A 27891-nucleotide genomic window follows, 5' to 3' on the forward strand; every position below is an offset into this window, starting at 1 on the left:
ACATGACTTAATACGACATCGTTTCATTGATTAATAGGAAAACTAAAACAAACTTTACCCTAAATTAACCATGGTTATTAATTTTAANTGTTTTTTTTTTTTTTTTTTTTTTAATTATTGTTTATAAACGTCAAATATTTTTAATTTTCGAAAAAATATTAAAAGGTTGTAACCCTATTTTCGACGAGTTGGTCGGATTGACCGAACAAAAAAATGTAACCCTTAAATTGATCCAAATTTTAGATTTTCCAAGAAATCATCTGGAAGGAAAGAAAGCAATAATGATTATAGTCAACCAAATGAAACATTGAAGCAAAATGTGAAGACTGAAATCTACATGAGTGACCATTGAGTGTTATTGAATAAAGCTTAACGGGTGGACACATCCTAACCGAGTTGGTAGAGGTTTAAATATCTGGGCTCTACTCATTGCGAACATTACAACAATCAACCAAGCTGAACACACTCGTAAGGTAAGAACATGAAGTCAGAAACATCCGTACATCCCAAGCTCTCGTCAAATCGGTGAACAATCTCAACTTTCCCACTTCCAATATCACAACAAACCACTACCTCCGTCGTGTTCAAGTAAATCCTTTCCGAATCCCATGCCTGAAACCCCACAATCCCAACAATTCTCCGCCCAACCGCCGCCGTCGCCGCCCTTGCGCACAAGGTGTTTGCGATAATGCCAACGAGACTTTCAACGTTTAATCTACACTTCAAACCCCACAAAGACGATGCCTTATCCTGAAGAATCCAAATCTCAATAACCTCGCCGTTGGTCGACGCCATCACCACCTCCCCACCCGCGACGGCGAGGCAACGGGAGAATACTTCCCGGCGATACTCCGGTTCCTCAAATGGAAATCCCACTTTCAGAAACTCGTTTTTTAGCAAATCGAAAGCGTAAATCATCGATCGAAACTCCAGCCAGTAAAACACCCCGTTTAGAACCACCGCCGACGGCCCTTCGAAGGGCAAAAACAATGAATCCATCGCCAAATTGAAGGCCAAGTGCCGCCATTCCCCTGTTTCAGACGAGAAAATCTCCATCGGTTCGAGCCCTAAATTCCCAAATCGAAGAATGGTGAACGAAACAGAATCATGGGAATGGAATCCGATCTTAACGCCGGTGAAGAGATTCCTCGGTTTCGGGATTGGAATCAGGCGATTGGAGGCGGGATTCCAGACAGAGTAGTTGACAATAGGGTTTTGATTGGATTTGCCGCAGAGAAGAAGGCCGTTGCTAGAGGCAATCAGTTTATAGAAATGGGTGTTAAGAATATTGAGAGAGGAGGGGAAGAAGTGAATCGGGACGCCATTTTTGCTGATGGTGGAGCCCTGAAAGAAGAAGCCATGGTGCAGAGGAGAGGAAATGGCGGCATGAAGAAGGAGAGGTATGGTGGAAATATGGGTTTGCCAGAGCTTAGAGACACAGTTTGCTTTAGCGAGAGATCTTAGAGAGAAGTGGCGAAGAATTTCAATTATGATGTCCTCTGGTAAGTAGCTGCTGCTGTTCATCGCCATGGCTTCCTGATGAAGAAGAAATCAAGATTTTAGAATATATGTATATCGAATTAAATCTTGGAGAAAAAGAAATCAACAAATATTTTTTAAATATGTATATAAAATATTAAATCTCGGAGAAAAATAATTCAATGTCTTTCTTGCCAAGTCGGAAAGATGCATCGTTTTTTACTCTCTACTTTTCAATTAGTCCAAATAATAAAAAAAAATACCTATAAATTATTAATTTTAGTTCAATAAAATAAACATTATAATTAGACGTTTTTAGAATTTATTTAGTCAAATTGATGGTTTTAAATGCTGATTATTTATTATTTTCATTAATTTTCATGATGGAAGAAAGATGAGATGGAATAAGCAATTTCGAGTAAGAATATTTTTAAAATATTTTTGAAGAAGATTAATTTAAATTTTTGAAAATAACAAAATATTTTTGAAATTCGGTGAGAGTATCTTTTAGTTTTTAAAAAATATTAGAGGTATTTTTTAAATTGGAATTTTCTATAATTAGCTATTTGGATATTTAGTTAGTTAAAGATTGTGTTTAAGTTTTTATTTATGTTGTTTCTAATTTCTAATTAGCTATTTGGATATTTAGTTAGTTACCTCCTCCACTCGATTGAGAAAAATAAAAACTAATTTAATTTTTAATATAAATATTGTGAATTTTGAGATATTTATTAATTGGTATTATACATTAATTTCATATAAATATCCCTAAATTAGTAGGTTATTTTCATCTAATGATCCCGTAGATAATATTTCTCATTTATTATTTTATTTTAAAATAGTTATTTTAAAGTTTCCATCCATATAATCTTGATAGAAAATTATAAAATAATTATAATAAATAAATATATTTTATAAGGAAATATATATATATATAATATTTTATGTAACATTATTTCTAAAATTTATAATTTTAAGATTAAAACATAATCTCTAATAATAAAAAAATATTTTAATTTAAATATTAAAATTAGAATCTCGAAATCAACTAAATTATTTCTTTTTAATATTGCAATATACATTGAGGATGTATAAGCCAATGGAGAGCAGCGAAGGATTCTAAACACAGTCGTTTGGGTTTGATTAACCTTTGTTTAAGAATTCATTTATCTAACCTACACTTATGTTATAATTAAATAAATAAATAAATAAAGGGCGGTATTTATTCATCTAAAATAAGAAATTGTTCTTACTCTGGCCGCGGATGAAACGACGGCGGTTTTGGTCAGCATCTGAAATTCCGGCGATAAACAATGACGGAGGTAGTGGAGGAGCCGCCGATGGTTGCCTGAAGCTTCGTCGTTGAATAATGGTTTATTGTAATGGCCAAAAGGGGAAGTTCCATATAAAGAGAGGAGCAATGCACTCCCGATCGGTATCTAATGAGGAAATTATTGAGTTTTTTCGTTGTTAAATATGGAGACGTTGTTGGAGGGAATTGTGACCCTTTTTTTGTCCTTTTCTGTTATTTTGAATCTGTTAAGAAAAATATTAATTATTAAAAAAAAACTAATTATTTCAAATTAGGAAGGTAATAAGTGTCTTAGTTATGGAAACTAATTACTATTTGTTTTATTAAATTAGTATGACAATTGGTCCAAGCATGCTTCCTTTTTTAATTATATCTTTTTAGGTCAACTTGTTCCCAAGCATGATTCATTGCCATCTCTATTATTATGCATTTAATATTATCCTTCACCAAAAAAACGAATTATCAATTTCATTTATTATTATAAATTTAAATTGGAGAAAATACTATTTTGTTGGTATACTTTCAATTCCATTCCATATATAAAAGGTTTTAATTATAATTATAATATACTGATAATAACATGTAAACTAAAAAATATTGATTGAATTAATATAAAGTGATAGATAGATTAATATCTGTATGTAAAAACTATTCTATATCATTAATAATTTTCTAAAAATTATATATTTGATGTAATGAATAACAAATCTCGATGGTAAATACAAAATAAATTGTACCACGAGATAAAAGTCGCAGTTTATATTTATCATCATATGGGTTCACCTCTCCAACTAACTTTCTAACTAATAAAATAAGAATGATGATAAAAGAAATACCAAAATAAATAGATTAAGATGAACAAATCTTTTTGGTCACAAGACAGAGCTTGAATAATTATTTCATGCCTGAAAAGCTTGTATTTCATGCCTGAAAAGCTTGTATTTCATGCCTGAAAAGCTTGAACTTTTAAGTTCCACGATAAACAACATTCTAACTTTATCAAATATTCTTAAAAGAAGTGAAAACTATTTAATTTAACGCAGCAGGGAGAAGTGTTTGTATGATTTTAAGATTATGAAATTAAACTCATAATCACATAATAATTATTTAATTGGAACTTAACTTCCAAGATTAGTAAAAATTACAAAAAAACTCTCCATAGTTAATGAATAAACAAATTTACTAACCATAAAAACCCTCTTTCTTTTAGAGTATTGAAAGGATAATGTGCCAACATTCAACTAAAGAAAAGAGCAAGAAATGGAAACTCCCTACAAATTGAAGAAACAAGCCTGCATAAATTGTAGCCTAGGACGTCATCATAGGTTCAATGCTAGTAGTAGAACGAATAGGGAAAAGAATAGAAACAATTGTGCATGAAAATGAAAGGTGTCCTCGTTACCTGAGTTTTATCCTATCTCACCATTAAAGGGTTGTCGTATTATTCCATTCAGAGTTCAGATCATCTTCAACGACGTTTGGAGATTGGATATGAGTTATCTGATCAACGACAGCATTCATGTAACCACTCATCTCTTCAATTACTCGATCAACTTTCATATTTTCGAGCTCTCGACGAATGCATATCGTCACCAACGACGCGTTGGACTGTAGACCTCCCGGTCCAGCAGGCATTATGGCAAAACCAGAAGGTCTCAGACACAAACTTTCCTTACAAAACCTCGGTATGAGAGAGAGATGAACATCTGCTTCTGACATTCGTGACGATATGACGAAGGAACAATATTCATCCAATGAAGTCTCTTGTACGAAGAATTCAAGGGCCTGTTGCAAAAAACAAACATAAAATTGAAGTACAAAAGTTTTGGGGAAGGATCAGGTTGAGATGTTTATATATAGAGAAATCACCTCCACGACCTCGCCATCTCCTGTGTCGACTTTTGCACGTAAACTAATGCAGTTACTTTCATCTTCTGAGAAAAATACAACCGACGTCTTGAGCTGTGCCTGTGATTTTATGCTCAACCACTGTATGTAGTCATGTTAGTAAGCATTTTTCTGAATTGTTCATAATATTTAAAACTCAAGCTAAGGAGCGTACCTGAAGTTTCACATTATTTGTGTCCATAAATGTTAAGAGTCTGAGGGGGGTTTGTGGGATATATATGGTAGTTGAGGCAATGTAATCATTGGGATAGCCACTGCTATGTGCATTCATGTCTCTCAGGATCCTTACTTTATCATCAGAAAATAAATCCCAAGTTTTTTCCCTTGGAAAGGGACTAACTGTTTCTATATAGACTTTCCTCAGGCTATCCCCAATTACCAAGAGATTTGGTAAACCTGTTATTCCATTAATCAAATAGTGTGAGAATTTAACTTTAAAAAAAAAAAAAAAAATGCAGATGCTTCAACGATGAACAATATTGAGAGAGCAGTCATGAACTTGGAAAATAAGAGCGTACACCATACCATGGATTTCATCGAACATCTCTGAAGTTACTACCTTGCTACGTCTACGTTTCAAATTTTGTGATAACATGCTGACCCAGTGCTCTGCAGTTAAAGGAAAGTTCGAAGTGAATGTTGAGCATATATTTTTTGGGATATCAATCTCCTGTACCACTGAATTTTCAATCCATATAGCCTGTAATACAAAAAACAGAAAACAAAGGTCAAGCATAATAACTAGAAATTTGGAGTTTCAATCCTATTTTGGCCTTCTAATATCTACATTTTAAAATGTTATACACAGGGGAAACATATATGACATATTTCCATGTAGATTATTTTTTAAGTTCAATATTAGAGATTCGAAAATCATATATACGAGTTATAACTCTGTTTCTATTGACAACATATCAATATTTTTCGTATGCATATTTAATAAAAGTTGTGCGATAATACTCCAAAGCAGTTACTCAAAGATCATGGTTTTCTGTAAACAAACCTCACAATGAAAACCACGCTGCCGAATGATCACTCCTGATGGCCTCCGCCTGTATGCAATTTTCTGGGCAGGATCAGAGATTGCATCATCGAAATAATCAGTGGACACATCGAAAATTGCCCATGTATCTGGCACGATCATTTTCTTAAATCTCAAAAAGCGAATTCTCCCTCTTGGCAGGTATTCAGCTGGCAGTCTAAACTCGGCATTGACCTATCACATGATAAAGTTAATACGCTTTGTTTTCCATGTTGACGAGTTATCTCATCCAGCGTCTAAGAAAAAAAAGGGGATCGAGCAGGTTGGTTACCAGTATCACTTCCAAAGTATCTGTTGTCCATAATGTTTTCAAAGGAGCGACAACAGCTTCCTCTGATCCATAACAAATTATGTTGGAAAACATTGAAGCCCATCGCTCCTGTAAATAGTGTGGATTATGTAAGAACATATACAAAAGATTAATGTAAATTACAACTTTGGTCCCAATGAATTTCATTCTTATAGTTTGATAAAATCTAATAAATAGTTTCTATGGTTTGATAAAAATCTCATAAATTGTCTTAAAGACAAATTATAATACATTAAATCATATTAACTAAATTCTAACTTTCATGGATCGATTTGTAACAACCAAATATTAAATATACATATATCACAAACCTATCACTTTTTAACTTACAAAAATTTTGGCCCAAAACAAAATAAACAAATGATCGAATGTGGTATGAAAGAACTTACACGGCAGATGAGATTATAGAGAATCAAAGCCGGGTTAAGGATATCTTACCGTATCCATCATTATCGAGGTCAGCAAACGTGAAGTAACAGGGAAAACTACACTCACAACGGAGCATTCCACTATAGATCCCTGAGGTGGTGGAGTGTGGAACATCTCTTGTATATCCTCTACTGAACCTACCACTGGAGGATGGAAAACCCAAGCGTTTGCAGTGACAGCTATTGTCATGAATTCCTTGTAAGCGGCTTTCATGATATTATTTAAATTTTGCAGTTCTAGGAAGCCAAGTTCATCATTGGAAAGAATGTCCATCGAACACGAATACTGCAATGTCAATTCTGTTAATAATTCTCCCACACACTAAGAGCATGTTTGGGATTGAATCAATCGATTTACATATCGTTGAGAGTTATTTTGAATGATTAAAAAGATGATTTTAACCATTTCAAAATTACATCCAAACATGCCTCAATAGTAGTTCAGCAACCAACAAGTCTAGAACAACAAATAACAGTTGTTTGGTAGTAGAAGTAGAACATACATTTGGGATATTAGGTGAAACAACAGAGCCCATGTCAGGATCAGAAAGGCCATTTTCTGGACTATACTGTTCTCCCTGGTTATATTTCTGTTCCACAGATGGTTCATGAATCAATTGCTCAGTCTTGGGCAACTTAGTTTCTGTCTCATGCTTCATTTCTGAGCTCTGATTTTCGCGAAGATCCTCCAGGCTACGGGATGTCTGANAAAAAAAAAAAAAAAAAAAAAAAAAAAATCAACTAGTTTGACTAAGTTCCTTCACACATAATTTGGATCAAGATTAGGTGATAAAACTCCTAATTGGATAACATATTTCCTAATGATCATATGCAAAATAAAATATAAATTCAGTGAAGGCTCCAGCAAAGAATGCTTGAAATCTTGAGTCATTCTCAATGGTGATTTCTCATAAACTGTCCAAGGATGATTCTAGGACAAAATAGGCCGATAAAGTCCTTGCGCTATGGTCATGTCCAAGGTCTTAATTTAGACTCATTGAATTATAACACCAGATACTTGTCTGGAGTATTTCTGAAGGAAAAGTCTCTCAGGCAGCAAAGAGGGCACTGCCATTTACAGCTACAATTGAACTACCACTCAACGCAAAAAAGTTTACATTTTATAGTAGTAATCATGTATTTTTACAAAATTTAAATGGTTTATAGAAGACTACTTAATTACGCATATAAAAAACTTTGAAGTGGATGAGTTGTAGTAAATTTAATGAATTCTCAGGACTCAAATCGTGGTGACAAATGGGTGGCGAAAGAAGCTAAAGGAGCTGATGATGGAGTTTCAGAGCCTAAGGCAGAGGATGATGACCGAGTACAAGGAAACGGTCTGGCAAAGATACTTCACGGTGACAGGAGAGCACCCGAATGAGGAGGTGACAGAGAAGATAATATTGAGTGGCATGGGAGGAGTTTTTGGGGAGGGCGATAGAGGAACACGGGCAGGGAAAGGTGGCAGAGACGATGAAGGAGATACAGGTCCGACACGGGGTGGTGAAGGAGATAGAGAAGCGCTTGCTAGAGCTGCACAAAGAGTTTTTGGACATGGCAGTGATGGCGGAGGCACAAGGGCAGGAAATGGATAACATTGAACACAATGTGATGAATGCTTCATAGTATGTTAGCGATGGGGCTATGGATTTGAAAACTGCTAAGGATTTGCAAAGGAATAGTAGGAAATGTATGTGTTTGGGGATTTTGCTATTGCTTTTGCTTATTTTGGTTGTTGTTATCCCCATTGCTGTTTGTTTTTTAGTTCTTGTAAGATGGATCTTTCCATCTTTTTAAGAAGTCACAAGTTCTTTGATTTCTTCATTGCATACACTACCTTTCCAAGTTCCATATCGGAAATTACAATTACCGAATACGCTGGATGCTCCTTTATCAAGTCAGCGTCAACAACGGACTGCTAAATATTTCCTGGAGAGGAACTGGGGGCAGAAGAAAGGAAGTCGAAGTAGACTGCAAAAATATATCTTTAACATCTGAAATCAGAAACTTGATTGTAGAAGCCAATCTAAAATTTTTACCATTTCTCTGTGCCAATCTGAATTTCGAAAGTGTCAATAATATATTTTCTTATGAATTTGAATTAGTTTTGGAATTCTAAAACAAGTCCAGATTGCTCATCTCTTCACTGGTCGGAGAAACGCTACAGTTTGATGGATAAGGCTTAGATAAGGCTCTGCTTATAATTCTATCAGAATTGTAGGAATAATCCAGTCTTACAATTCGAAACTAACACAGACGGAATTATTTCCAGAGATTAAAATCAAAATATGACCCTCAGGAAACAGTATAACTTATTGAAAAATAGCAATCAACGATTCATCACAAGTATAACACAATATTCAAAATTAACCGTGAATGTAGTATACTGCGCTTACTTCACTGTTCCAAGAAGTGTCAAGTGTGTGTGTGATCATACTCTCATGCAATTTTATGCACGTCAACATTCGGATAGAAAAACATACTGATAGCTTAAGATAAACATTCCGGTAGGATAGTTGAAGAAGAAGCGGAAAAGAAATCTATATATGCCTACAGCTTTCTCGACATTTTAGATCAAATGAACAAGAAAGAAAGAACCGTGCAGAACAAAGGAAAATGGAATTCGAAATCTCCATAGATCAGAACGTTTAGTACTTAAGCATTGTTGATTTACGTCACAATATAACCAGAAATCCCCCCAGAAAAACACCAAAGCGTCCATTGTCTTTCCAATTCACTTATTTTCCTTTTCTAAAACAAGATTTTGTGGACTCATCGTCTGAATAATCGATCGATGCACTCAAAATCATCCAGAAAATCAACTGATCAAATCAAAGAGAAAGTACATGAAAACGTTGGCTCACAGCGAAATTTCTAACGACGAAACAGGGAAATCGTAATTCCATTGGACGTTTAAAGAAATCAAAAACATAATTCACAGCGAATAAAATAGTTACGAAAGAAGAGCATATGAATATACTCTAAAAGAATCGAGGTCTAGTTCGAGCACCTTCTGAGTGATCGCTTTGAGCTTCTGAGATCTTTGACGGCAGAAAGAGAAAATTGGTAGATGGAGGAGGAGAGAGGGAAAAATGTTAAATGTAGTCCATATATAAAGCTTTGGGGTCTGTTAAGAATGCCAGGCACTTCCACCGGAATTTCCGGTTTCTCTTCTCTGATTTCGCCAAATTATAGAAATGGAACAATACTCAAAAAAAAAAAAATAATAATAAAAATAATAATAATTTCCCTCTAAAATTATAAATTATAAATTTAAGAATAAATTCTACAAAATATCCAGGTATATTTTAGTTATGCTGTATTTTCTTTTTAAATTTTGTAATTGGTAAAAAAAAAATCTAAAATAAATTATAGAAATTAACGTGTTAAATTGTTATTATTATTTATTTTATTTTAAAATATATTGCCAAAATTATTTACATTATTAATTTTTACACATCAATAGTTATCTAATTTGTGTGAATATTGTTAAGAAAATCAAGCAAAAAAAAAAAAAAAAAATGTAAAGCTTATTTTTGTTTTTAAAATTTATCTAATAATGTTTAGAAAATGAAAATAAATAAATAAATAAATCAACGCTAATCGTCTCAGCTTGGCAGAAGCAGATATGTGTAAGTGTACCAAAAGTCACAACGCAACAGAAAAAGAATGAGCAGCATGGACACTGACACCGACCGTCAATACAGCCTGCAAAACAGACCATATATAGCGAAACAGAAACAGAGCCCTTTCCCCTTCTAAGAACCATCTCCACAAATCCCTTTGAAAATCATGAAATTCCAATCCCAGTCTATGATTCCTTGAACGCAAAATAAGAAAAGTTCGAATTCCCAAATGGGTTCTCTGCAAAATCCTCCATCTCTGTTCCTTTTCCTCTCAATTTCGCGCCTATTTTTCTTCGCCATGGCTGCCACAGACACCACATCCTTGGTTTTCAAGGGCTGTTCTCCGCAAAAATTTCAAGACCCATCTGGAATTTACGCCCAAAATCTCAAATCCCTCTTTTCTACACTGATTTCTCAATCTTCCCAGAAAGCCTTCTTCTCTACAAGCTCCGGCGATGGCGGAAATGCGATTCAGGGACTGTTCCAATGTAGAGGCGACCTCTCAATCCCACACTGCAACGACTGCGTTAGCAAGATTCCCGCTATGGTGGACAAGCTCTGCGGCCAGGCCGTGGCGGCCAGAGTCCAACTCATCGGTTGCTATTTACACTACGAGGTTGCCGGATTCCGACAAGTTTCAGGGATGGAGTTGCTTTTCAAGATTTGTGGGTCGATTCAAGCCGTCGGAAGTGGGTTTGAAGAGAGGAGGAATACAGCTTTTGAAATGGTCGAAACTGGTGTCAAAAATAGCGGTGCTCTGTTTTACACTGGAAGTTATCGATCGCTTTATGTGTTGGGACAGTGCCAAGGGGATTTGAGCGGCGGCGATTGCAGCGATTGTGTGAAGACGGCGTCGGAGAGGGCCAATAGTGAGTGCGGTTACGCCATTTCCGGGCAGATTTATCTGAACAAGTGCTATGTCAGTTACAGTTACTACCCAAATGGAATCCCCAGCATATCATCATCTTCAGGTAATGATCAAATTTCAGAAATCGATAGAACCCTTTAATTCTTCGGTGTTAATTTCTTATATTCATCCATTTCCAGTAGTTCAAATTTCGCTTTCACATGTTGAACCTGAGAGAGAAATTGGGATGATTTTCATCTTCTTTTCTCTTTCTGGTGCGTCTGTGAGAAATCATTGACTGAAAATTAAAGAATTCGAGACCCACTTTGCTTTTGTTGAAAATGGACAAAAAGAGTGATTCAATATAAAAATATTTGGGCCATTTTCAATTCATGCAAGTATAGAATATACATTTCTTGGTGATGAGTATAATGGCACATTGATTGGGTTTCAATGGTGTAGGGTCTAGCCATAATACACAGAGAACGGTAGCCATTGCAGTGGGAGGCTTTGCAGCTTTGGCCTTTCTTATTGTTTGTTTGCTCTTTGTTAGATCAGTGATGAAGAAAAAAGGTAAACATGGAGGCTGATTTCTCGCTTTTTTCCCGTCATTTTCATTACGTATCGTAGTATTGTAAATGAAGATAGAGCAGCACTTTTCTCATATATTTGTGAGTGTTCGAGCCATTTTGTACACATCTCGATTAGACGATACCTTGTTTATAGATACAAGATTGGATATAGTCGAAACAATATGATTTCTACGAAGAATTTTGAACGGGTTGATTTTCGTTCTATCGGTTCATGGAAAAGAGACTAAAGTTTGGGGAACATTACATGGAAAAAAAAGTGCAACAAAGAAAGAAAAGACATTTGTCTTCTTCTCACTTCCACAATCTTTACTTTAATCTCCTTTCTTATGCTTTATTTTTCTTTAGTTTGCAGCCATAACTTAAAGAACAAGAATGGCTTTTGGTTTGTTGAGAGAAATTTCTAATATTTTATAAGCTATATTTTTTTTCATTAATTAATGTATTAATATTATTGGACTCTGTATCATTCTTAAATGACACTAACGTGAATGCAATAAATAAGAGCGGTATATCTTTTATTTGTTGCATAAATTTTCATTTATTAATTAATGTCTTAATGTTGTTCGACTCTACCAGATAATATGAATGACATTAAATGAAAGCATGGTTCATTTGATATGAGTTACTTCAAATTAATAAGAAAAAGAGACTTGACAATAAAAGAGACAATGATGTAGCATAAGAAAGAGCATGACGTGTATGAATAAGATAAACGAGAGATTGTATTTCTTTTTTTTTCCTTTTTTTGTAATTTTAAAACCGTGCCTAATTTTTTTTTCCTAATTATATTTAAGATAAATTATAAATTGATAATCTCAACCGTGTTTAATAGTTCGTAAAGATTTGATTAAAAACATATATTTATAATCAACAAGTACAATTAAACAAAATTGTTATTTNATATATATATATATATATATATATATATATATATATATATATATATATATCAATAAAACATTTTTTAAAAAATTAGAAGAAGGTATTCCAAACAATTTGTAAGCTCTTCCAGTTTAATTTGTATTCCATCTCTTGTCAATAGAAAAATAAAACTCTCTTCCTTCCTACATAAGCCCAAGTAAAGATTCCAAGTAAAGATTCCAGGTAAAGATTCGATGGATTTTAGGCACGATTCTATCGAGTTCAATGGACAAAACAAAAGAAAAAAGATGTAATATACATTTCACGATAACTAGTCTCAAGATTCGCATCTTTATAATCAACTTAAATATAAATATTTTAAACACAAATTTCAAATTATCGACTTGCTTTGTTCAAGGTCTAAGAATTTTTTATTCAAAAAATTTAAACATAGTTCAACCACAACCAGTTAAAACACCAAAAGTAAAAGTTCAATAGCAGAAAAAATGGTAGGATCCTGCACTACCAAAAGAATGACTTTAACAATTTTTCAACCTTTATGGCTGTGGCTGTCTGTCTTGAATGGCCAAACTTTTGCTTTTTATAAATGGACAAAGAGAACCCAAAATGTCCATGATTGAGAAACCTTCCCCAATTATCTCCAACACCAGAAATTTCATCTGAAATTGCAATGAACCAATAAAGAATTTAAATTAGGGCACATAAAAAATGTATAAACATATAGATCAGAGAGAATGAAGTCATTATTCCTAATAAAAAGTAAGGATGCATCAGCAATCCAATTGTATGACTTTTACTTCATACCTAAGAAAAGATCAAGCTCACCGTGAAGCTTTTTATAATTTTATTAGCCAATGCCTCACAGGAACAACGAAATCTCATATATCTTCCTTCTTTTTTTCCCCAAAAGGAGGAAATCAGCTTACCCACGAAGCAATCAACTCCCAACTTTCTTCCCAAAAGTGTTTCCCAACTTTCTTCCCAAAAGTGTTTCACTTGTTCCCTTCAGAGAGTTAACTGACTTCAAAAATCATCTCCAGCAGATTTCATTGAAGGGCTACTAAAAGGTCTCAATTTATAGCACGAAGTCAACACTATCTTGTTTTTTTCGGTGTGAGTTCAACATGTAAGGTGGAAATTCAAACATCTAACCTCTTGGATGAGAAAATGTTTTAGAGAGCTTCTATGGGGTGTAGGCCTCCCAAATGGTTATACACAGAGGAGTGCAAAAGTTACCTCCAGCCAAACATAGATAGGCCCTCGAGTGCTAGGGCCAAAGGAAGCTCGACTGCAAGAACTATCCGTCGAGCATGAAGAAAAGTCGGCCTTAGTGATCCAACAATGCAGAATGGAAGAGCCGTCACTTAACGGATAAAAGTTAACAAACCATGCTTAGGTTAGAGAAAAGAAACGGTTTCATTCATCTCGTATAACCCACCATGCATGAAGCTGAGATTACTAAGAATATAGCTTGGTAGAAGACCAATAAACCCGTCGTACCAACAGTCGACCATTTCCTAGGAAGAATTGAAATGATGGTAAAGTAGCATACTGAGATCATATTCTCTATACACAGTTCATATCCACGTGCACTATTTCTGCTGGAAAGAGCAAAAACATTAAATAAAGCCATTTAAAAACAGGGAAACAGAAGAAGCTCAAGAACAAAGTCACAAACTAATGCGAGTTAGAAATCCACTTGTGGTATCAACATGAAGGATTTCCGATGCGCACAGAAATATAGAGAAACAAATGGTGGGAGCGGTTAACCATCATCCAAGAGTTTACTCCGTCTCTCCACACTGATAAAATAAAATAAAAATTAGGGAAAAAGAAGAAGATGATGATGAAGAATACTTCCTCTCAAGCCCTTGAAAGATTATATTGTTTCTCTCACTCCAAAGCCCCTACAAGATAGTACACACCCCAGCTTGCCATAATAGTTTTTCCGTGCACATCAAACAAGTAGATCTTTGCCCTTTTCTATCCAAAAATCCCATCTCGAGCAAGGACTAATATGCTAAGAGAGTCAGATAACAAGTATGATAAAAACCAAATTTCCCAACAACAGTGAGATGACTAGAATTTGTTTTTCCAAAAAACAAATAGAACCCTACAAGTTTCTCCCTTTCCAACCACCTGCACGAACCTATTCAATCAAATAAGCTAATTACCCTTCTGAAATCCTTATTTTGTGAGGCTCCAAAATTAACTGAGCCACTCCACTGTAACGTAACCACGAAGTTGATTTAAGTTCAACACACCTCAAGCTCCTATACGATTAAAAGTATATCCAATGCCTCGAGATAAAATCAACATAAGATACTCCTACTTGACTATGACACTGCTGTTACCACATAAATATAGAAAAAATCTTCCTAGTTCTGCATTTCCACTCACCAGCCATCCAACACCCTTACAAAAAGAAAATTAATTTGAAGCTAAGAAGGTTACTACTGAGATTTAGATTCCAAAACAAAATTCATCTCAATCTTTTCAATAATGCTTATTCTAGAAGGGAATGACTGCAGTATGCTTGTTATTTCCTCTCTACCTCTTTTAGAGAGGTTCCGGTACCCAAAAATAAATTAAAACCAGATAAAAGGATACCTGAGCGACCCATGACAACTTAAAACTCCTTCCTCGTGTGGTTGAACATATTTCTTCATTTACCGAACATGTTAGAAGGTTCAAATTCCCCACCCCTTGTATATATATATGCTATCGAACATCATTGTCAACGTAGATAAATGTTATTATCTTTAAAATTCAACATCAACTTCATCCATTCAAAGTATTATGAGCCAGAGCTTAAAAGGGGGCAATGGACTCAAAATCTAGCATGGATCTTTTATTCTAAATCTCGTACCAAATAGGGCTTTGAATTGAAAGTATCTGTAAATCAATTCAGAGTGCCTTACAAACCATAACTAAAGAAAAACTCTTCTTGTTTCACCCAACATATCATCATCAGAAAGAAAGAGACAACCAGTTCCTTTCCAACTCGTTAATCAACAATCTCGTGACTACCGCTTAGCAAACTAATCGATCCGCAAGCTTAAATGACCTAATTAGAGGAAAAATGAGATACAACAAGGGAGAAATGAATACCGATGGGCCTCCATCAAGCATCGACGCGGCCAACAACTCACTTAAGCGGCGGGCCAACAGAAGGGGCTCCAAGAAGGCTAGCTTGCTGGAGCTCGAGCTCGTTCAGCTGCTGCTCGCGATCCATTTCGATGATGAGAGGGACGACAAGGACGAGGAAAGTGGTGCCGGCGATCCAGGCAGCTTTTCCAGTGCTTCTGAGGAGCTTCTTGGAGACGAAGACGGCGTTAGAAGCAGCCTCTCTTCCTCGAGACACCGCTGAAGACTGGTAGAACCTGGAGATTATGCCGTTTTTGTTGCCTTCGGCCTTGGACCCTCGCCGTTCCGGGAGAGAGACTCCGCCTTTTCGGGACGCCATTGCAGCGGAACTTCGAGAACGACCGGAACGATTGCGGCGGTGAGGGATTTCACTTCTCCCTTCGTTTGTTTTGAATGACTGAATTGGTTCGAAGTCATTCGATTCTTTTCTTTTTCCTTTTTAGGATACTCCTCAGAGGTGAAAAGAAAGTGTCACAATGACCATTCTGCCCCTAAAATACCGAATTTTACCATAGTAAAAACTCATAATCAATATATAAAAGAAAAAAAAGAAGCCAACATCATTATAGATATAAAAATAAATTAAATAAATTCAAGTTATTTTCGTGGCTTAATTATGGATTAGAAGATTTTGCTTAAAATATTTAAGAATATTAATAAAATAACTTACCTTTAATATGCTCGACTAGATAAGGGTGATAATAACTTATACTCATTGAATTTGGTTGATTGATGTTAAAGATTTAGTAGCTCATTAAAATAATTATTAGCCGGTTAAAAACATGAATCACATTATAAAATGGAGAAATATTTTGCGGGATTTACCTCGTTATCCAAACAAAGATGATTATGTGAACCTATTATGACATTTTCGACTTTATGAGTCCAATTTTTGGTTCATGGTAAATAAATAAAATTATTATTATTGTTATTATTAATTAGGAGTGGGTGAGATATGTACTATTAGGCACTATTATAAACAAAATAATAAACAAAATAATGTTGAAATTAAAATCACACATCTTATATATTAGTTGGGTTATTGTTTAGTTAGAAACATATATTCACACGAGGCAACAATCCGATTCATCCAATGGCTGGTGGGGCCCGCGGAGGTTATGTGGGTCCTACACGGTTCAACTTCCGACGTGTATAGCAGTGTGATGAGGTGGACCCCACCTTGTCGGGCTCACTTTTAGAAACAGCTGAATGCGGGCCCCGTTCATTTCCTTCAAGTGCTTTCTTTGTATCGTTATCGTATTCATGTTTGTCGTAAAATATCGTCAATTTATCATTTTCATATAGCTTTGGGCTCAATCTTTTGGGCCACAATTTTATTACAATTACTAAAGAAAATAAATATTATAGTTAAAATATTTATTTAAATTAATTAAATTATGCTCGTTATGAATTTGAGCATTCGTTCAATTTTATTACCTAATAGGTCAATTAATTTTTAAGAAGTTTATTTTTTTATCATTTATTTAGAACGAAATAAAAGAGAGGGAAAAGTTAATGGGCTGGGCTCAAGCCCATTTCAGTAACGTATAAATATCCGTAGCGGAGAAATTCAAAATATCAAGAAAAACAGGGTAAGGCTAAGGCTAAGGCTAAGGCTAAGGCTAAGGCTAAGGCTAAGGCTAAGGCTAAGGCTAAGGCTAAGGGCAGGGCTGAGCCGAGGCAGGAAGAATGAGTATGGAAGAAGACAATGATGGAGATGGAGGCGCACAAACCAGACAGGTGGGTCCAATTCCTAATAAACTCAATCAATGCCGTTGCTTCAATATCAATCTCCATCTTCTTCATCACGCCACCACCATTAAACCTTCCTTCTCTCTCATCCCCTTTCCTAATCTCTCCCAAACAAATCCTCCTCACCATTCACACGACATTGCTTTTTATTTGCTCGTTATTGTTAGTTGTTGTTGTTGACGTTGATTTTTTCATTTCCTTTCACTTCAAGACTTCGTTTCTGATCAACCCACTCCCTCCATAAATCCCCCTTACCTCTGCTTCAATTTCTTCGTCTTCCTCTCTCATTACGGTTTAATCTAGTAATTTTCTGTGCTTTTTCAACGAGAAGCTGCTGTAATTTCTGAAGAATCTATGTCGACTGTTTCCAGAGATGAAAGCGTGGTGTTGTCTTCGGAGGACGAGTCTCCGGATGAATCTGAGATCGAATTGGGGCTAGGGCTCAGCCTCGGCGTTCGTGATTCGGCACACAAGATTCAGAAAGTTGCGATGCTTCAATTTGGGAAAATTTTAACGGCTGAGGATTTTCCTGCGTCGATCTCCTCTCACTCGTCTATATCTTCGTCGAGCTCATCTGTTTGTTCCTCGTCGTGGCCTCGTGGATTCAGTGTCACTAATCGCTCGAAGATAAATTCTGATTCTGCAGCAACTACTAATGGCGGGAGGTATTGATTACTAATTCTTGCTGATGCCGAGTGATTTAGTGCGTAGTTGATTCGACCTTTTCTATGGTTTAACCAATTTTTTGAAGCATACGAATTTAATTTCTCTGATCGATCACTACCAGTTTTAGATTTGTCTATTAACACAGTTCTAACGCGATTTAATTACGGTCTCTACGGGTGATTATTTCCAATCTGACTTTCATTTTTTTTTTTTTTTTTTTTTTTTTTTTTGACTTTTGTGGCTCTCTTTCCGTCTTGTAACGGTCTATTATTACTCCCGTAGCTGTGAATTTGCATGTGTTTCTCTGGTTCTGCTTTTCAGTACACTATTGATTCGAATCTCTGAATATTTATTTTGATGAATCTGATACTGACAGATATGTTAGCTCTTGCTTCCTTTTATGGTTCCTCTGGTTCCCTCTTCCCCATCCCGAAAGCAAAACAGTAAGCTGAATGTAGATAGGGAATCATTTTAAACATTTTCGGATTGGCTTACTGCCGTACTTCATCTAATTAAATATGATACGGCTGTGAATAAACTGAAAACTGGCCTTTGCTAGACTTCAAAGGATGAGATGCCCTGATATGATTAGACGGCACAGCCCTTTCAAATGTCTTTCTAAAACTTGTCAAGTCGTCATGGTAATTTATTTGGTAGAACTTCAAGTTAACATTCATAAGGAGCATATTTGCTACCTCATAACCTAAGAATTAGACTCCATAAATGTGAGATCACACATCGGTTGGGGAAGAGAGCGAAATATTTTGTACAAGGATGTTGAAAACTCTATCTAGCAGAAGTGTTTTAAAACCTTGAGGGGAAGTTCGAAAGGGAAAGTTCAAACAAGACAATATCTGCTAGCGGCGGGCTTAAACCGTTACAAATGGTATCAGAGTCAGGCACCGAACGGTGTTCCAGCAAAAACGCTGGCTCCCAAGGGGGTGGATTGAGAGATCCCACATCGGTTGAGGAGTAGAACGAACCATTCTTTATAAGGGTGTGTAAACCTCCCTAGTAGACGTGTTTTAAAACCTTGAGGAGAAGCCTTCCGGAAAAGTCCAAAGAGTACAATATTTACTAGCGTTACGCTTGGGCCGTTACAATAGACTTCGAAAGAAAGTTCAAAACCCTTCAATTATCTTCATTTACCACAGACATCAGAAAGTTAGGATTGGTTTGAGGCAATAAAAAAGGACGCATCAAATTTTTACTTTTTCTGCCTCTTCTATGATATCTCTGCGGCATTAACACCCTGCCAAACAAGAAGGATGAATATGGAAAAGCTCGAACAGCTCCCACTGTAGCTCAAGGCCTTAGGGTCCGGATAAAGCAAAAGACACTCTTTTTTCATTCCTCTTCTTTTTGTTTCCTTATCTGTTCTGGGTACAAATTGATTAAAATTACAATAGTCTTGCCAAAAAATGTAATATATTGATTTATTTTTCCAGAAGTAACCAGGTCGTGGGGTGGCCACCGATCAGAGCTTCTAGGATCAGTACCTTGGCTAACCAGGCAAAACCTCATTCTGTAGAAGGATTCAAGGCAGAAGCTGGCAAGAATAAAAACAAGCATACGGAGTCAGGGACACCTAATGGTGTTGGTGATAAACACAAAGCAAATGAAAAGAGTAGGAATTCCAGAAATTCTTTGTACGTGAAGGTTAATATGGATGGAGTTCTTATTGGAAGAAAGGTTAACCTCAGTGCTTACAGTAGCTACGAAACCTTGGCCCAAAAAGTAGAGAACATGTTCCTTGATCCCACTGCACTAGCTAATTCAACTGGTAATTCCTTTCTCGCCTCTGTAACTTCATGTTTATAAGTGAATTTTGTGTTGATGCTATCGTTCTGTCTGAATGAAATTAAGACAACCTTTTACTTAAAAGATCTTTAGGATTACTTTAAAGCTGCCTAAAGAAGGATAATGTTGAGAATGTCTGAAAGAACGGGTCTCTTCCTGAAGTAAATGCCAGTATTTTTGGATTGGATTCAACCATTTTCTTGAGTTTGGAGAGAAGCTTCTTATTATCAGTTGTGAGGCAAAAATTTCAACTCTTTTGGAAAGGATCACCTTATTAATTTATTGATGAATATGCGTTGTTCTAGAATCAATTCATGAAGGTAGATATTTTCTGTCTGGTAACCGCTAACGACGCCTTTTCATCTGATACAGGATCAAGCATAAAGGAAAATGACATGGTGAGACCCTCCAGACTACTAAATGGACTATCCGAGTACATGCTTACTTACGAAGATCGGGACGGAGATTGGATGCTAGTTGGCGATGTTCCATGGGGGTACACATCCTTTTCATTCTAGTTATTCTGATGAAATTTATAACACAATCTTCTGAACTAGATACTCTCAGTAACACTCCAGTTTCTTGCAACTGTCTTAAGAGGGGTCTTCTATTTGTTTAATTTATCTTACGTGTATAAGTAATTTTGAGTCTCTTTTGATCATATATATCCAGAATGTTTACCAACTCCGTGAAGAGGCTTAGGATAATGAGAGCAGCTGAGGCTAATCAAATTGACAAGTGATCTGCCAGCAGGATTGGAAACTCACCAANTTTTTTTTTTTTTTTTTTTTTTTTTTTTTTTTTTTTTTAGCACAACACCGATTCTCTGGTAAATTTGCAGCTATGGAGCAGCAAGAGAAAGGATTGGTATTTATATGAGCAAGGCCAATATGTATGGGACTGAGGCAGCCGATATAAGCTTGAAAACTGTGCAAAGGAGAGGGAATAGGCGAAGTATTAAGAAAAGAAAAGAAAAAAAATTGACTTCTTTTTTGGCTTTCTGATCTCGTTCCCCACAATTTGTGTATTTTTGAAGTCACTCACAGCCCATAAAGCCATGCACATGTTCCGATGTGGGAATGTTTATGTTGTGAATATAAGGGCAAATAATGCTCTAGTTTTCCTCTCCACCAATGGGAGTTTGGAGAGAAAATGCTGTGGTTATGTGTGTTTTGTAAACAGGTAAAGTTTTGAATTTCAATAAAAAAAAAATGATTACAATAATATGCTTGTATTGCTTATACATATATAGCTTGAAACTTCAAATATTATTTGTTATACAAGCCTTTCCATTTTCAGTTAATTCTAATGGCAGACATGTAATTTATACTATACATCATCTGCTCTTGTACACACCCAACAAATGAGCCAATCATTACAATTAATTAAGGAACAGGGAGTAAAAAAGGATGAAAACACAGAGGGTGGGGATTTTTGAAGGCCAATTTTCAGTACAGAGAAACTCCTCCATTGTTGTTCCTTCTAGAGAAGGCCATTTACAGGGGAGGTGTTGAAAACTGGCTTCTCTTTGTCTTTGTCTTTGTCTTTGTTAGTTCCAAATCCTTCATTGCCATTACTGTTGCTTTTTCTCCTTGGTTTTGCTTCTCCAAGCATTGTTATTATATCTCTCATGGAAGGCCTGTCTTTTGGATGCTTTGCAGTGCAGAGAAGAGCAATTCTAAGCACAAACAGCATTTCTTCTTGAACATGCTTGAAATTTCCCAGATTTGGATCTAATGCTTCTTCTAAACGTCTGTTGTCTCTAACCTTCCTTCTAATCCATTCAACAATGTCCACCGATTCTCCGAACTCGGAATCTAATGGCTTCTTCCCCGTCAACAGCTCCAAAAGAACAACGCCGTAGCTGTAAATGTCGATCTTTTCATCCACCTTTAAAGTGTATCCATATTCTGCAGAATCAACAGAAGTCACAAAACAACTAATCGAATTGATTGCTGTATGATCATAGAGTTTAATATCAACCGAAACTTACCGGGGGCAATGTAGCCATACGATCCAGCTACCATTGAAACCGTCTCGTTTTTACGAGCCATCATTCGCGCCAACCCGAAATCAGCTAACCGTGCTTCGAGATTTGAATCGAGAAGTATATTGTTTGGCTTAACGTCGCGATGAATGATGGGTGGGTCACAATCATGGTGGAGATAAGCTAAACCCTGTGCCACTCCAATTGCTATGTTGTACCTTGAAACCCAGTCTACTAGCAGCCTCCCTGCTTGTTTACCATGCAAGGCTTCTCCAAGGCTTCCATTTTGCATAAACTCGTAGACGATCATTACATCGACATCGTTGTGCATAAACCCGAGTAATCGAACTATGTTCCTGTGCCTTAACTTCCCCAATAAATTCACTTCTCCTACTAGACCTTCACTGCTTCCCATTTCAAGATCTGGTTCTGATCTCCATAGCTTTTTTACAGCCACAGCTGTCTTTATCTGTGGCATTTCAGCTTTATAAACAATCCCAGTCGCTCCCATTCCAATCACATTTGATTCCTTAATGCAAGCCAAAATATCAGTACTTGTGAATCCAAGCCTTTGGAATGCCATCAATCTCCATGGCCAATCTCCGCCACCCATTTCATATCGCCCTTCAAAGCAACTTCCAGTCGAGTACCACCTCTTGTACAATGATCGAACACCGAAAAGAGCGATACATATTGCTAAAACAGACGATATTCCGATGACCCAACTGGCGATAATGTGCGCCGAGCGTGAGTTGCTGTGCCCTGATGTGAATGCTGAATTTGGTGAACATGGAGGTAGGACAGCTCCACATAAACCAGCATTGCCCTGAAGATCACTTGGATTGATTGTTCTTAACACACCATTTAATGGCACTGGACCCTCGAGCTTATTGTACGATACATTAAACGATTCAAGCGCGGGAGAGATACCGAAATTATTCGGTATTCTACCTGTAAGAGAGTTGTTGGATAGATCAAGAACCGCCAATGAAGGCATATTTGCAATCTGTTTTGGGATTTCTCCAGTTAATTGATTGTTTCTGAGATTCAGAGCTACCAATCTCTCACATGAAGCAATGCTTTCCGGAATGTTGCCTGTGAAATGGTTTGAAGAGAGATCAAGAACAGATAGTGCAGGACACTCCTGGAACTGGTCTGGGATTTCACCTTCTAAATGATTATCAGAGACTATAAAAGTTTGAAGATTTGGAATGGAAAGAATTGAGGAAGGAAGAGGAGAATGGAGGCTATTTTCAGAGAGATCAATAAAAGAAAGCGATTTAGAAGATGACATATCACTTGGGATGCTGCCAATGAGACTATTATTTGCTAATTCTAGCCTTTCAAGCTTCCCAAGCTTCCCAAAACCAACTGGGATTGTACCCGATACAAAATTGTTCTGCATTCGAACACGAACGAGCGATGAACACGACGATAATCCAATCGGAATCGGACCCGAAAAGGCATTGTTGAAAAGGATAAGCTTGGTTAGATTACCCCAATTGCATAACGAAGGAGGAATCGGACCAGAGAATGAATTGGATGAGACATCCAACCAAACCAACTCCGAGTTCTTACCGAGATCGCCCGGTAATTCGCCCGAAAAGGAGTTGTTCCATAGCTCCAGAACCTGTAATTTTGTTAACCCTCCAATCCCTGGAGGTACTTCACCAGACAGCTTGTTACACATTAGATTCAGCAGCTGCAGGTTCTTCAATTCAGTAACCTCAGCAGGGATTTCCCCAGTCAATTTGTTGTCTGAAAGATCAAGAAACACTAATGAAGTAGCATTGCCGATCGACGATGGAATTCGATCCTTGAATTCGTTCTTATAAAGGAACAATGTCTCAAGCTGTTTAAGCCTCCCAAGCTCAGCTGGAATGCCACCACCAAGTTTTCCGACAGCCAAATCAAGATACTTCAGATTGGTGAGATTTCCAAATTCTGATGGAATCCCTCCTTCAAACTTGTTGTATCCAATAATAACCGTCTCTAACGACGACATCTGACCGATCTCGGCCGGGATTCGACCGGTGAGACTGTTCCCAGAAAGTCCAAGAAACTTCAACTTCTGCAAGTTCTTGAAAGATACAGGAATTGACCCTTCAAGAAAACTCCCTCGGAGATCCAAAATCTCCAGCTGAGTTGCATTTCCAAGATCTTCAGGGATTAAACCAGAGAAATTGTTGCTTGAGGCATTGAAGTTCTTCAATTCAACCATCTCCCCAAACCCCACCGGAATCTCACCAACAAAAGAGTTTTGACTCACATCAAAACTCATCAAGGAAGTGAGATTTCCAATAGATTTTGGCAAAGAGGAGGAGAATTCATTGCAACTCAAGTCAAGAGAACTGAGTCTTGATAGTGCAGGCAAGTCGTTCGACAAAATGCCGCTGAGATTCATACGAGAAAGGCTCAGTTTCTCAACTGCTCCATCTGAGTTGCAAGAAACACCAGTCCAGTTACAGTGCCCTGCAAATCTACCATCTCCATCGCCCAGCTTCCAATCTCTAAGCCACTTCAACGGATCAACAAGCCCTGATTTAAACGAAACCAAAGCCAAAGCTTCTTCACTAAACGCAGCAGCAGAACACTCAGTACAAAAACCAATCCAACAGTACAAGAACACACAAACCAAAATCTGGGTTTTCGACTTCATCGTCTTCTTCACCGAACCCATCTCTCAGTTTCTCTCAGATTTCCACCATTTTCAGAAGCATCACAAAAATTAAGAAGATGGGTTTGTCTCTGCATGTAACTCAGCGACAGAAAGAGAGAGAGACAGTGAGCTCTTTGGTGATAGTGGGAAGAAAGAAGTTGGTTAAGAAATGCTCTGTTCTTTAAATATATAAATGGCGGAATCGGGTAAGGAAATGAAAAATTGATGGGGTTGTGAAGAAGGAGGAGGCATCGGGAAATGCAACAGCTGTTAATCTGCAAACAATGACGAAGGAGGGTTTGGATTTATTTGGAAGTTTCTCCGACATTAAACGTGGAAGAGAATTATGTGCTCTCTGTTACTGCTACTGCTAAATTATTGCTCCTCCTCCTCCTCCTCCTCCTCCTGTTTCTATGAACAAGATAGTCAACTTGGTGTATGTGACTCATCAAAATGTGATTCTCCTTTAATTTTGCACCCTTTTTTCACCCATATTTTATATCCCACCTCCCTTATTTCTGGCATTACAAATCACAATATTCATCCATCCATCCATAATTATTTTATATGTTTAATATATGTAATTTTGCATCTTCCTTCGATTCGAAAATATATCTGGAAATCCCCACGGATTCCTTATTAACACCGTTTCGAACAAGTACATTCCAAAATAACTGTTACTCGGGCATTTTTACCCTTGGCCATGAACCTCTCTTATATTTTTTATTCACGCAACTCTTCTATTTTTCGATCCAAAATAAAGAAAAAAGAACGTCAATCTTACCTTTCTCAACATTACATTATGATTGTTGTTGATATTGTGTAAGAGCTTTACTAAAAGAAAAAGAAAAAATAAAAAGAAAAAGAAAAAGGAAAAGGAAAAGAAAAGGTGTGAATAAATTTAATAGTTAAAGCCACTTTGAGAGTTGCTTACATGCTATATCACATAGGTGTGAAATCCAAGACTACATGCTCAAATGATTTGGGCTTTTACTAAATCTCCTTGAAATTCTCAACTTTGGTAATTAAAATTTAAAAGGGTAACTTCTACGTATGACAAATATTCATTAAATTCAACCATAGCTTATAATAAATTTATATCAAAATGTTTAATCTATCATGTAAAAATTAAGCAATAAAATATTATCTTCCTAACTTAGGCTATTTGATTGAAACCAAGGAATCTTCCCATGTTATAACAAAAACAAAACACCAATATAAGGACAAATGGCCCTTAATAATCTTCATTGTCCCAATTCATATCAGCCACATCCAATTTTTATTGTAGGACACCCCACCCCTACTTTTGCCCCCCTAAATTTTAAATTTAGATATAATTTGATAAAATCTCGTAAATAAAAAAATTAATACATAAAATTGGTCATGAATTTCACTAAAAAGCCAACTATAATATCATTTTTGTATAAATAATATAAATCACACACCAAATTTATATTTCATAATTCATAAATAAATAAATAAATAACTACAATAAGGTATAAATTATAATAAAATTAAAAATTTAGAGTAAAAATTTATGAGATATTATAAAAATAAAAAAAAAATAAAATTAGAAAATTTTATTACAACTAATATCAAATAACAAAAATTAGGTGACGTAAATATAAAACTATCCCTAAAAATGTTCGTCCAATTATTAACATATCAATTTCATTTAATTTGATGGATTTAACATTTCAAAATGAAATAAATAATAGAAGTGGGGAACAGAACTGGAAAAAAAACATATATATATATATTATAAAATGAAGGCACTATTCCAATCATGGTCTGAGCCCACCAACTGCCATTTTTTATTAGACAACCAATCTCTCTCTCTTTTTGTTTGTTAATCTGCCAAATTTCACATGGCCACATGCGAAGCTTCCCCCAAATTCCCACATAAAAAAAAGAGAGATGGAGAAAGCAGTGAATTAATACATTCATATCCGCTTCTTTATGGCCCCAAAAGCTATGTTAAAACACAAGTACTACGTCTACTGTTTAATTGGAACATACCCATGTGAAATAGAAATACCATTTTACTACATTTAATTTTTTTAAATATTGGGTCGAATTTTTAATTTCAAACTACGAGTAAATTATTTAGACTATGTTTTATAATTATTTATCTTTTAATTTATTTTTTTAAAATTAAACTTATAAGAAATGTTGTAAAGGTTGCTATCTAGTTTTTGAATGATTAAATGTACAATATAATGGAATTTAAAATATGTTAATGTTGAGATCCATGACAATGGAGAGAGGGATGAAGTGCTTGCTGCTTCCACATGACTTTGTGCTCCACCTCAGACAACCTAACCAAGAGAGACTAGTGGTTGCACATGTGGCACGTGCATCCGATGTGGAGCCCCATTTGTGTGGGACCCACATTTGCTATTATTTATTCATCTATTTATAAACTTCAATGGATGTTATGTTAAGTCGTTAGGTAAATTGATTTGACAATTCATATGATTCAAGTTTCTGTGTTAATAGATGCTTCATCCAAAAAGACCTCTAGTAATGATGACGTGAAAATTTTTTTTTTTTTTTTTTTTTATTTGTTTCTTTCAAATTATGTGTGATGTCCAATGTTAGTTGCGGAGGAAAACAAACCATCATTTATAAGGGTGTGGAAACCTTCCGTTTTAAAGCCTGGGGGGAAAGCTTGAAACGGAAAGTCGAAAGAGGACAATATCTACTAGTGGTGGATCTGAGTCGTTACGAATGGTATCAGAACCAAACACCGGATGATGTGTCAGCCTTCTCACTGTTCCTCGAAGGAGGGTAGACACGAGACGGTATGCCAGTAAAGATGTTGGCCCTAAAGGGGAGTGGATTTGGGGGCGGTCTCACATCGATTAGAGGAAGGAAAGAGTGCCAGTAAAGGCGTTGACCCCGAAAGGAGTGGATTGTGATGTCCCACATTAGTTGAGGAGGAGAACAAACCACAGTTTATAAGGGTGTGGAAACCTTACCTTAGCAGACGCATTTTAAATCCTTGAGGGAAAGCTGGACACGAGAAGCCCAAAAATGATAATATTTGCTCGAGGTAGATCTGGGTCAAACTTTCAGATTTATATATATATTCCTAATCCACTTTTAATCTCCGGTCAATTTGTGAAATGGAAATTATTATAAAACAATTAATTTCAAACTAATCCTAGAAATTAATTTTCAAATTTATTAAAAAAAATTAAAATTATTTAAATTAATTAACGAAAAATGATATTTTTAGTTTTATTATTTTTATTTTCTTTTGGATTTAGGAAAAAAAAAAAAAAAAAAAAAAAAACAGCCCAATTTGCATTGGTCCTATATAATTGGTTAGACTATGAGTGGCCCAAGCCTCAATGAAGCTGCAATAATGGGTAATTATTTATTTAAATTTATAATCAATACTTATATTTTGATATTTATATTTTAACAAAAATGCTGAATATATAA

General features: G+C 36.0%; 5 protein-coding genes across 5 annotated transcripts; 2 read left to right on the plus strand and 3 right to left on the minus strand.

Annotated features, from left to right (window-relative positions):
• Nucleotides 1–4025: 4025 nt before the first annotated feature.
• On the minus strand, nt 4026–9567 carry LOC111794589 (homeobox-leucine zipper protein PROTODERMAL FACTOR 2-like). The gene is made up of 9 exons (XM_023676639.1): nt 9493–9567; nt 6983–7183; nt 6490–6765; nt 6013–6120; nt 5703–5915; nt 5225–5399; nt 4854–5095; nt 4661–4780; nt 4026–4576 (listed from the first exon to the last, which is right to left on the minus strand). The coding sequence occupies exons 2-9, from the start codon at nt 7136–7138 to the stop codon at nt 4217–4219; spliced, it is 1650 nt and encodes a 549-aa protein (XP_023532407.1). The 5' UTR covers nt 7139–7183; nt 9493–9567; the 3' UTR covers nt 4026–4216.
• A 549-nt stretch (nt 9568–10116) lies between these two features.
• LOC111794590 (cysteine-rich repeat secretory protein 3-like) lies at nt 10117–11836 on the plus strand. The gene is made up of 2 exons (XM_023676640.1): nt 10117–11079; nt 11418–11836. Exons 1-2 carry the CDS (start codon nt 10338–10340, stop codon nt 11543–11545), a joined length of 870 nt encoding a protein of 289 aa, XP_023532408.1. The 5' UTR covers nt 10117–10337; the 3' UTR covers nt 11546–11836.
• A 962-nt stretch (nt 11837–12798) lies between these two features.
• On the minus strand, nt 12799–15995 carry LOC111796118 (mitochondrial import receptor subunit TOM9-2-like). Its single transcript, XM_023678810.1, has 2 exons — nt 15542–15995; nt 12799–13089 (listed from the first exon to the last, which is right to left on the minus strand). Exon 1 carries the CDS (start codon nt 15894–15896, stop codon nt 15579–15581), a length of 318 nt encoding a protein of 105 aa, XP_023534578.1. The 5' UTR covers nt 15897–15995; the 3' UTR covers nt 12799–13089; nt 15542–15578.
• A 1425-nt stretch (nt 15996–17420) lies between these two features.
• On the plus strand, nt 17421–20564 carry LOC111794872 (auxin-responsive protein IAA13-like). The gene is made up of 4 exons (XM_023677045.1): nt 17421–17994; nt 19444–19778; nt 20168–20291; nt 20468–20564. The coding sequence occupies exons 1-4, from the start codon at nt 17684–17686 to the stop codon at nt 20535–20537; spliced, it is 840 nt and encodes a 279-aa protein (XP_023532813.1). The 5' UTR covers nt 17421–17683; the 3' UTR covers nt 20538–20564.
• A 433-nt stretch (nt 20565–20997) lies between these two features.
• LOC111794871 (MDIS1-interacting receptor like kinase 1) lies at nt 20998–24870 on the minus strand. Its single transcript, XM_023677043.1, has 2 exons — nt 21789–24870; nt 20998–21705 (listed from the first exon to the last, which is right to left on the minus strand). Exons 1-2 carry the CDS (start codon nt 24460–24462, stop codon nt 21278–21280), a joined length of 3102 nt encoding a protein of 1033 aa, XP_023532811.1. The 5' UTR covers nt 24463–24870; the 3' UTR covers nt 20998–21277.
• Nucleotides 24871–27891: the final 3021 nt, after the last annotated feature.

Source organism: Cucurbita pepo, chromosome LG05 (assembly GCF_002806865.2).
Source record: "Cucurbita pepo subsp. pepo cultivar mu-cu-16 chromosome LG05, ASM280686v2, whole genome shotgun sequence".
NCBI lineage: Eukaryota > Viridiplantae > Streptophyta > Magnoliopsida > Cucurbitales > Cucurbitaceae > Cucurbita > Cucurbita pepo.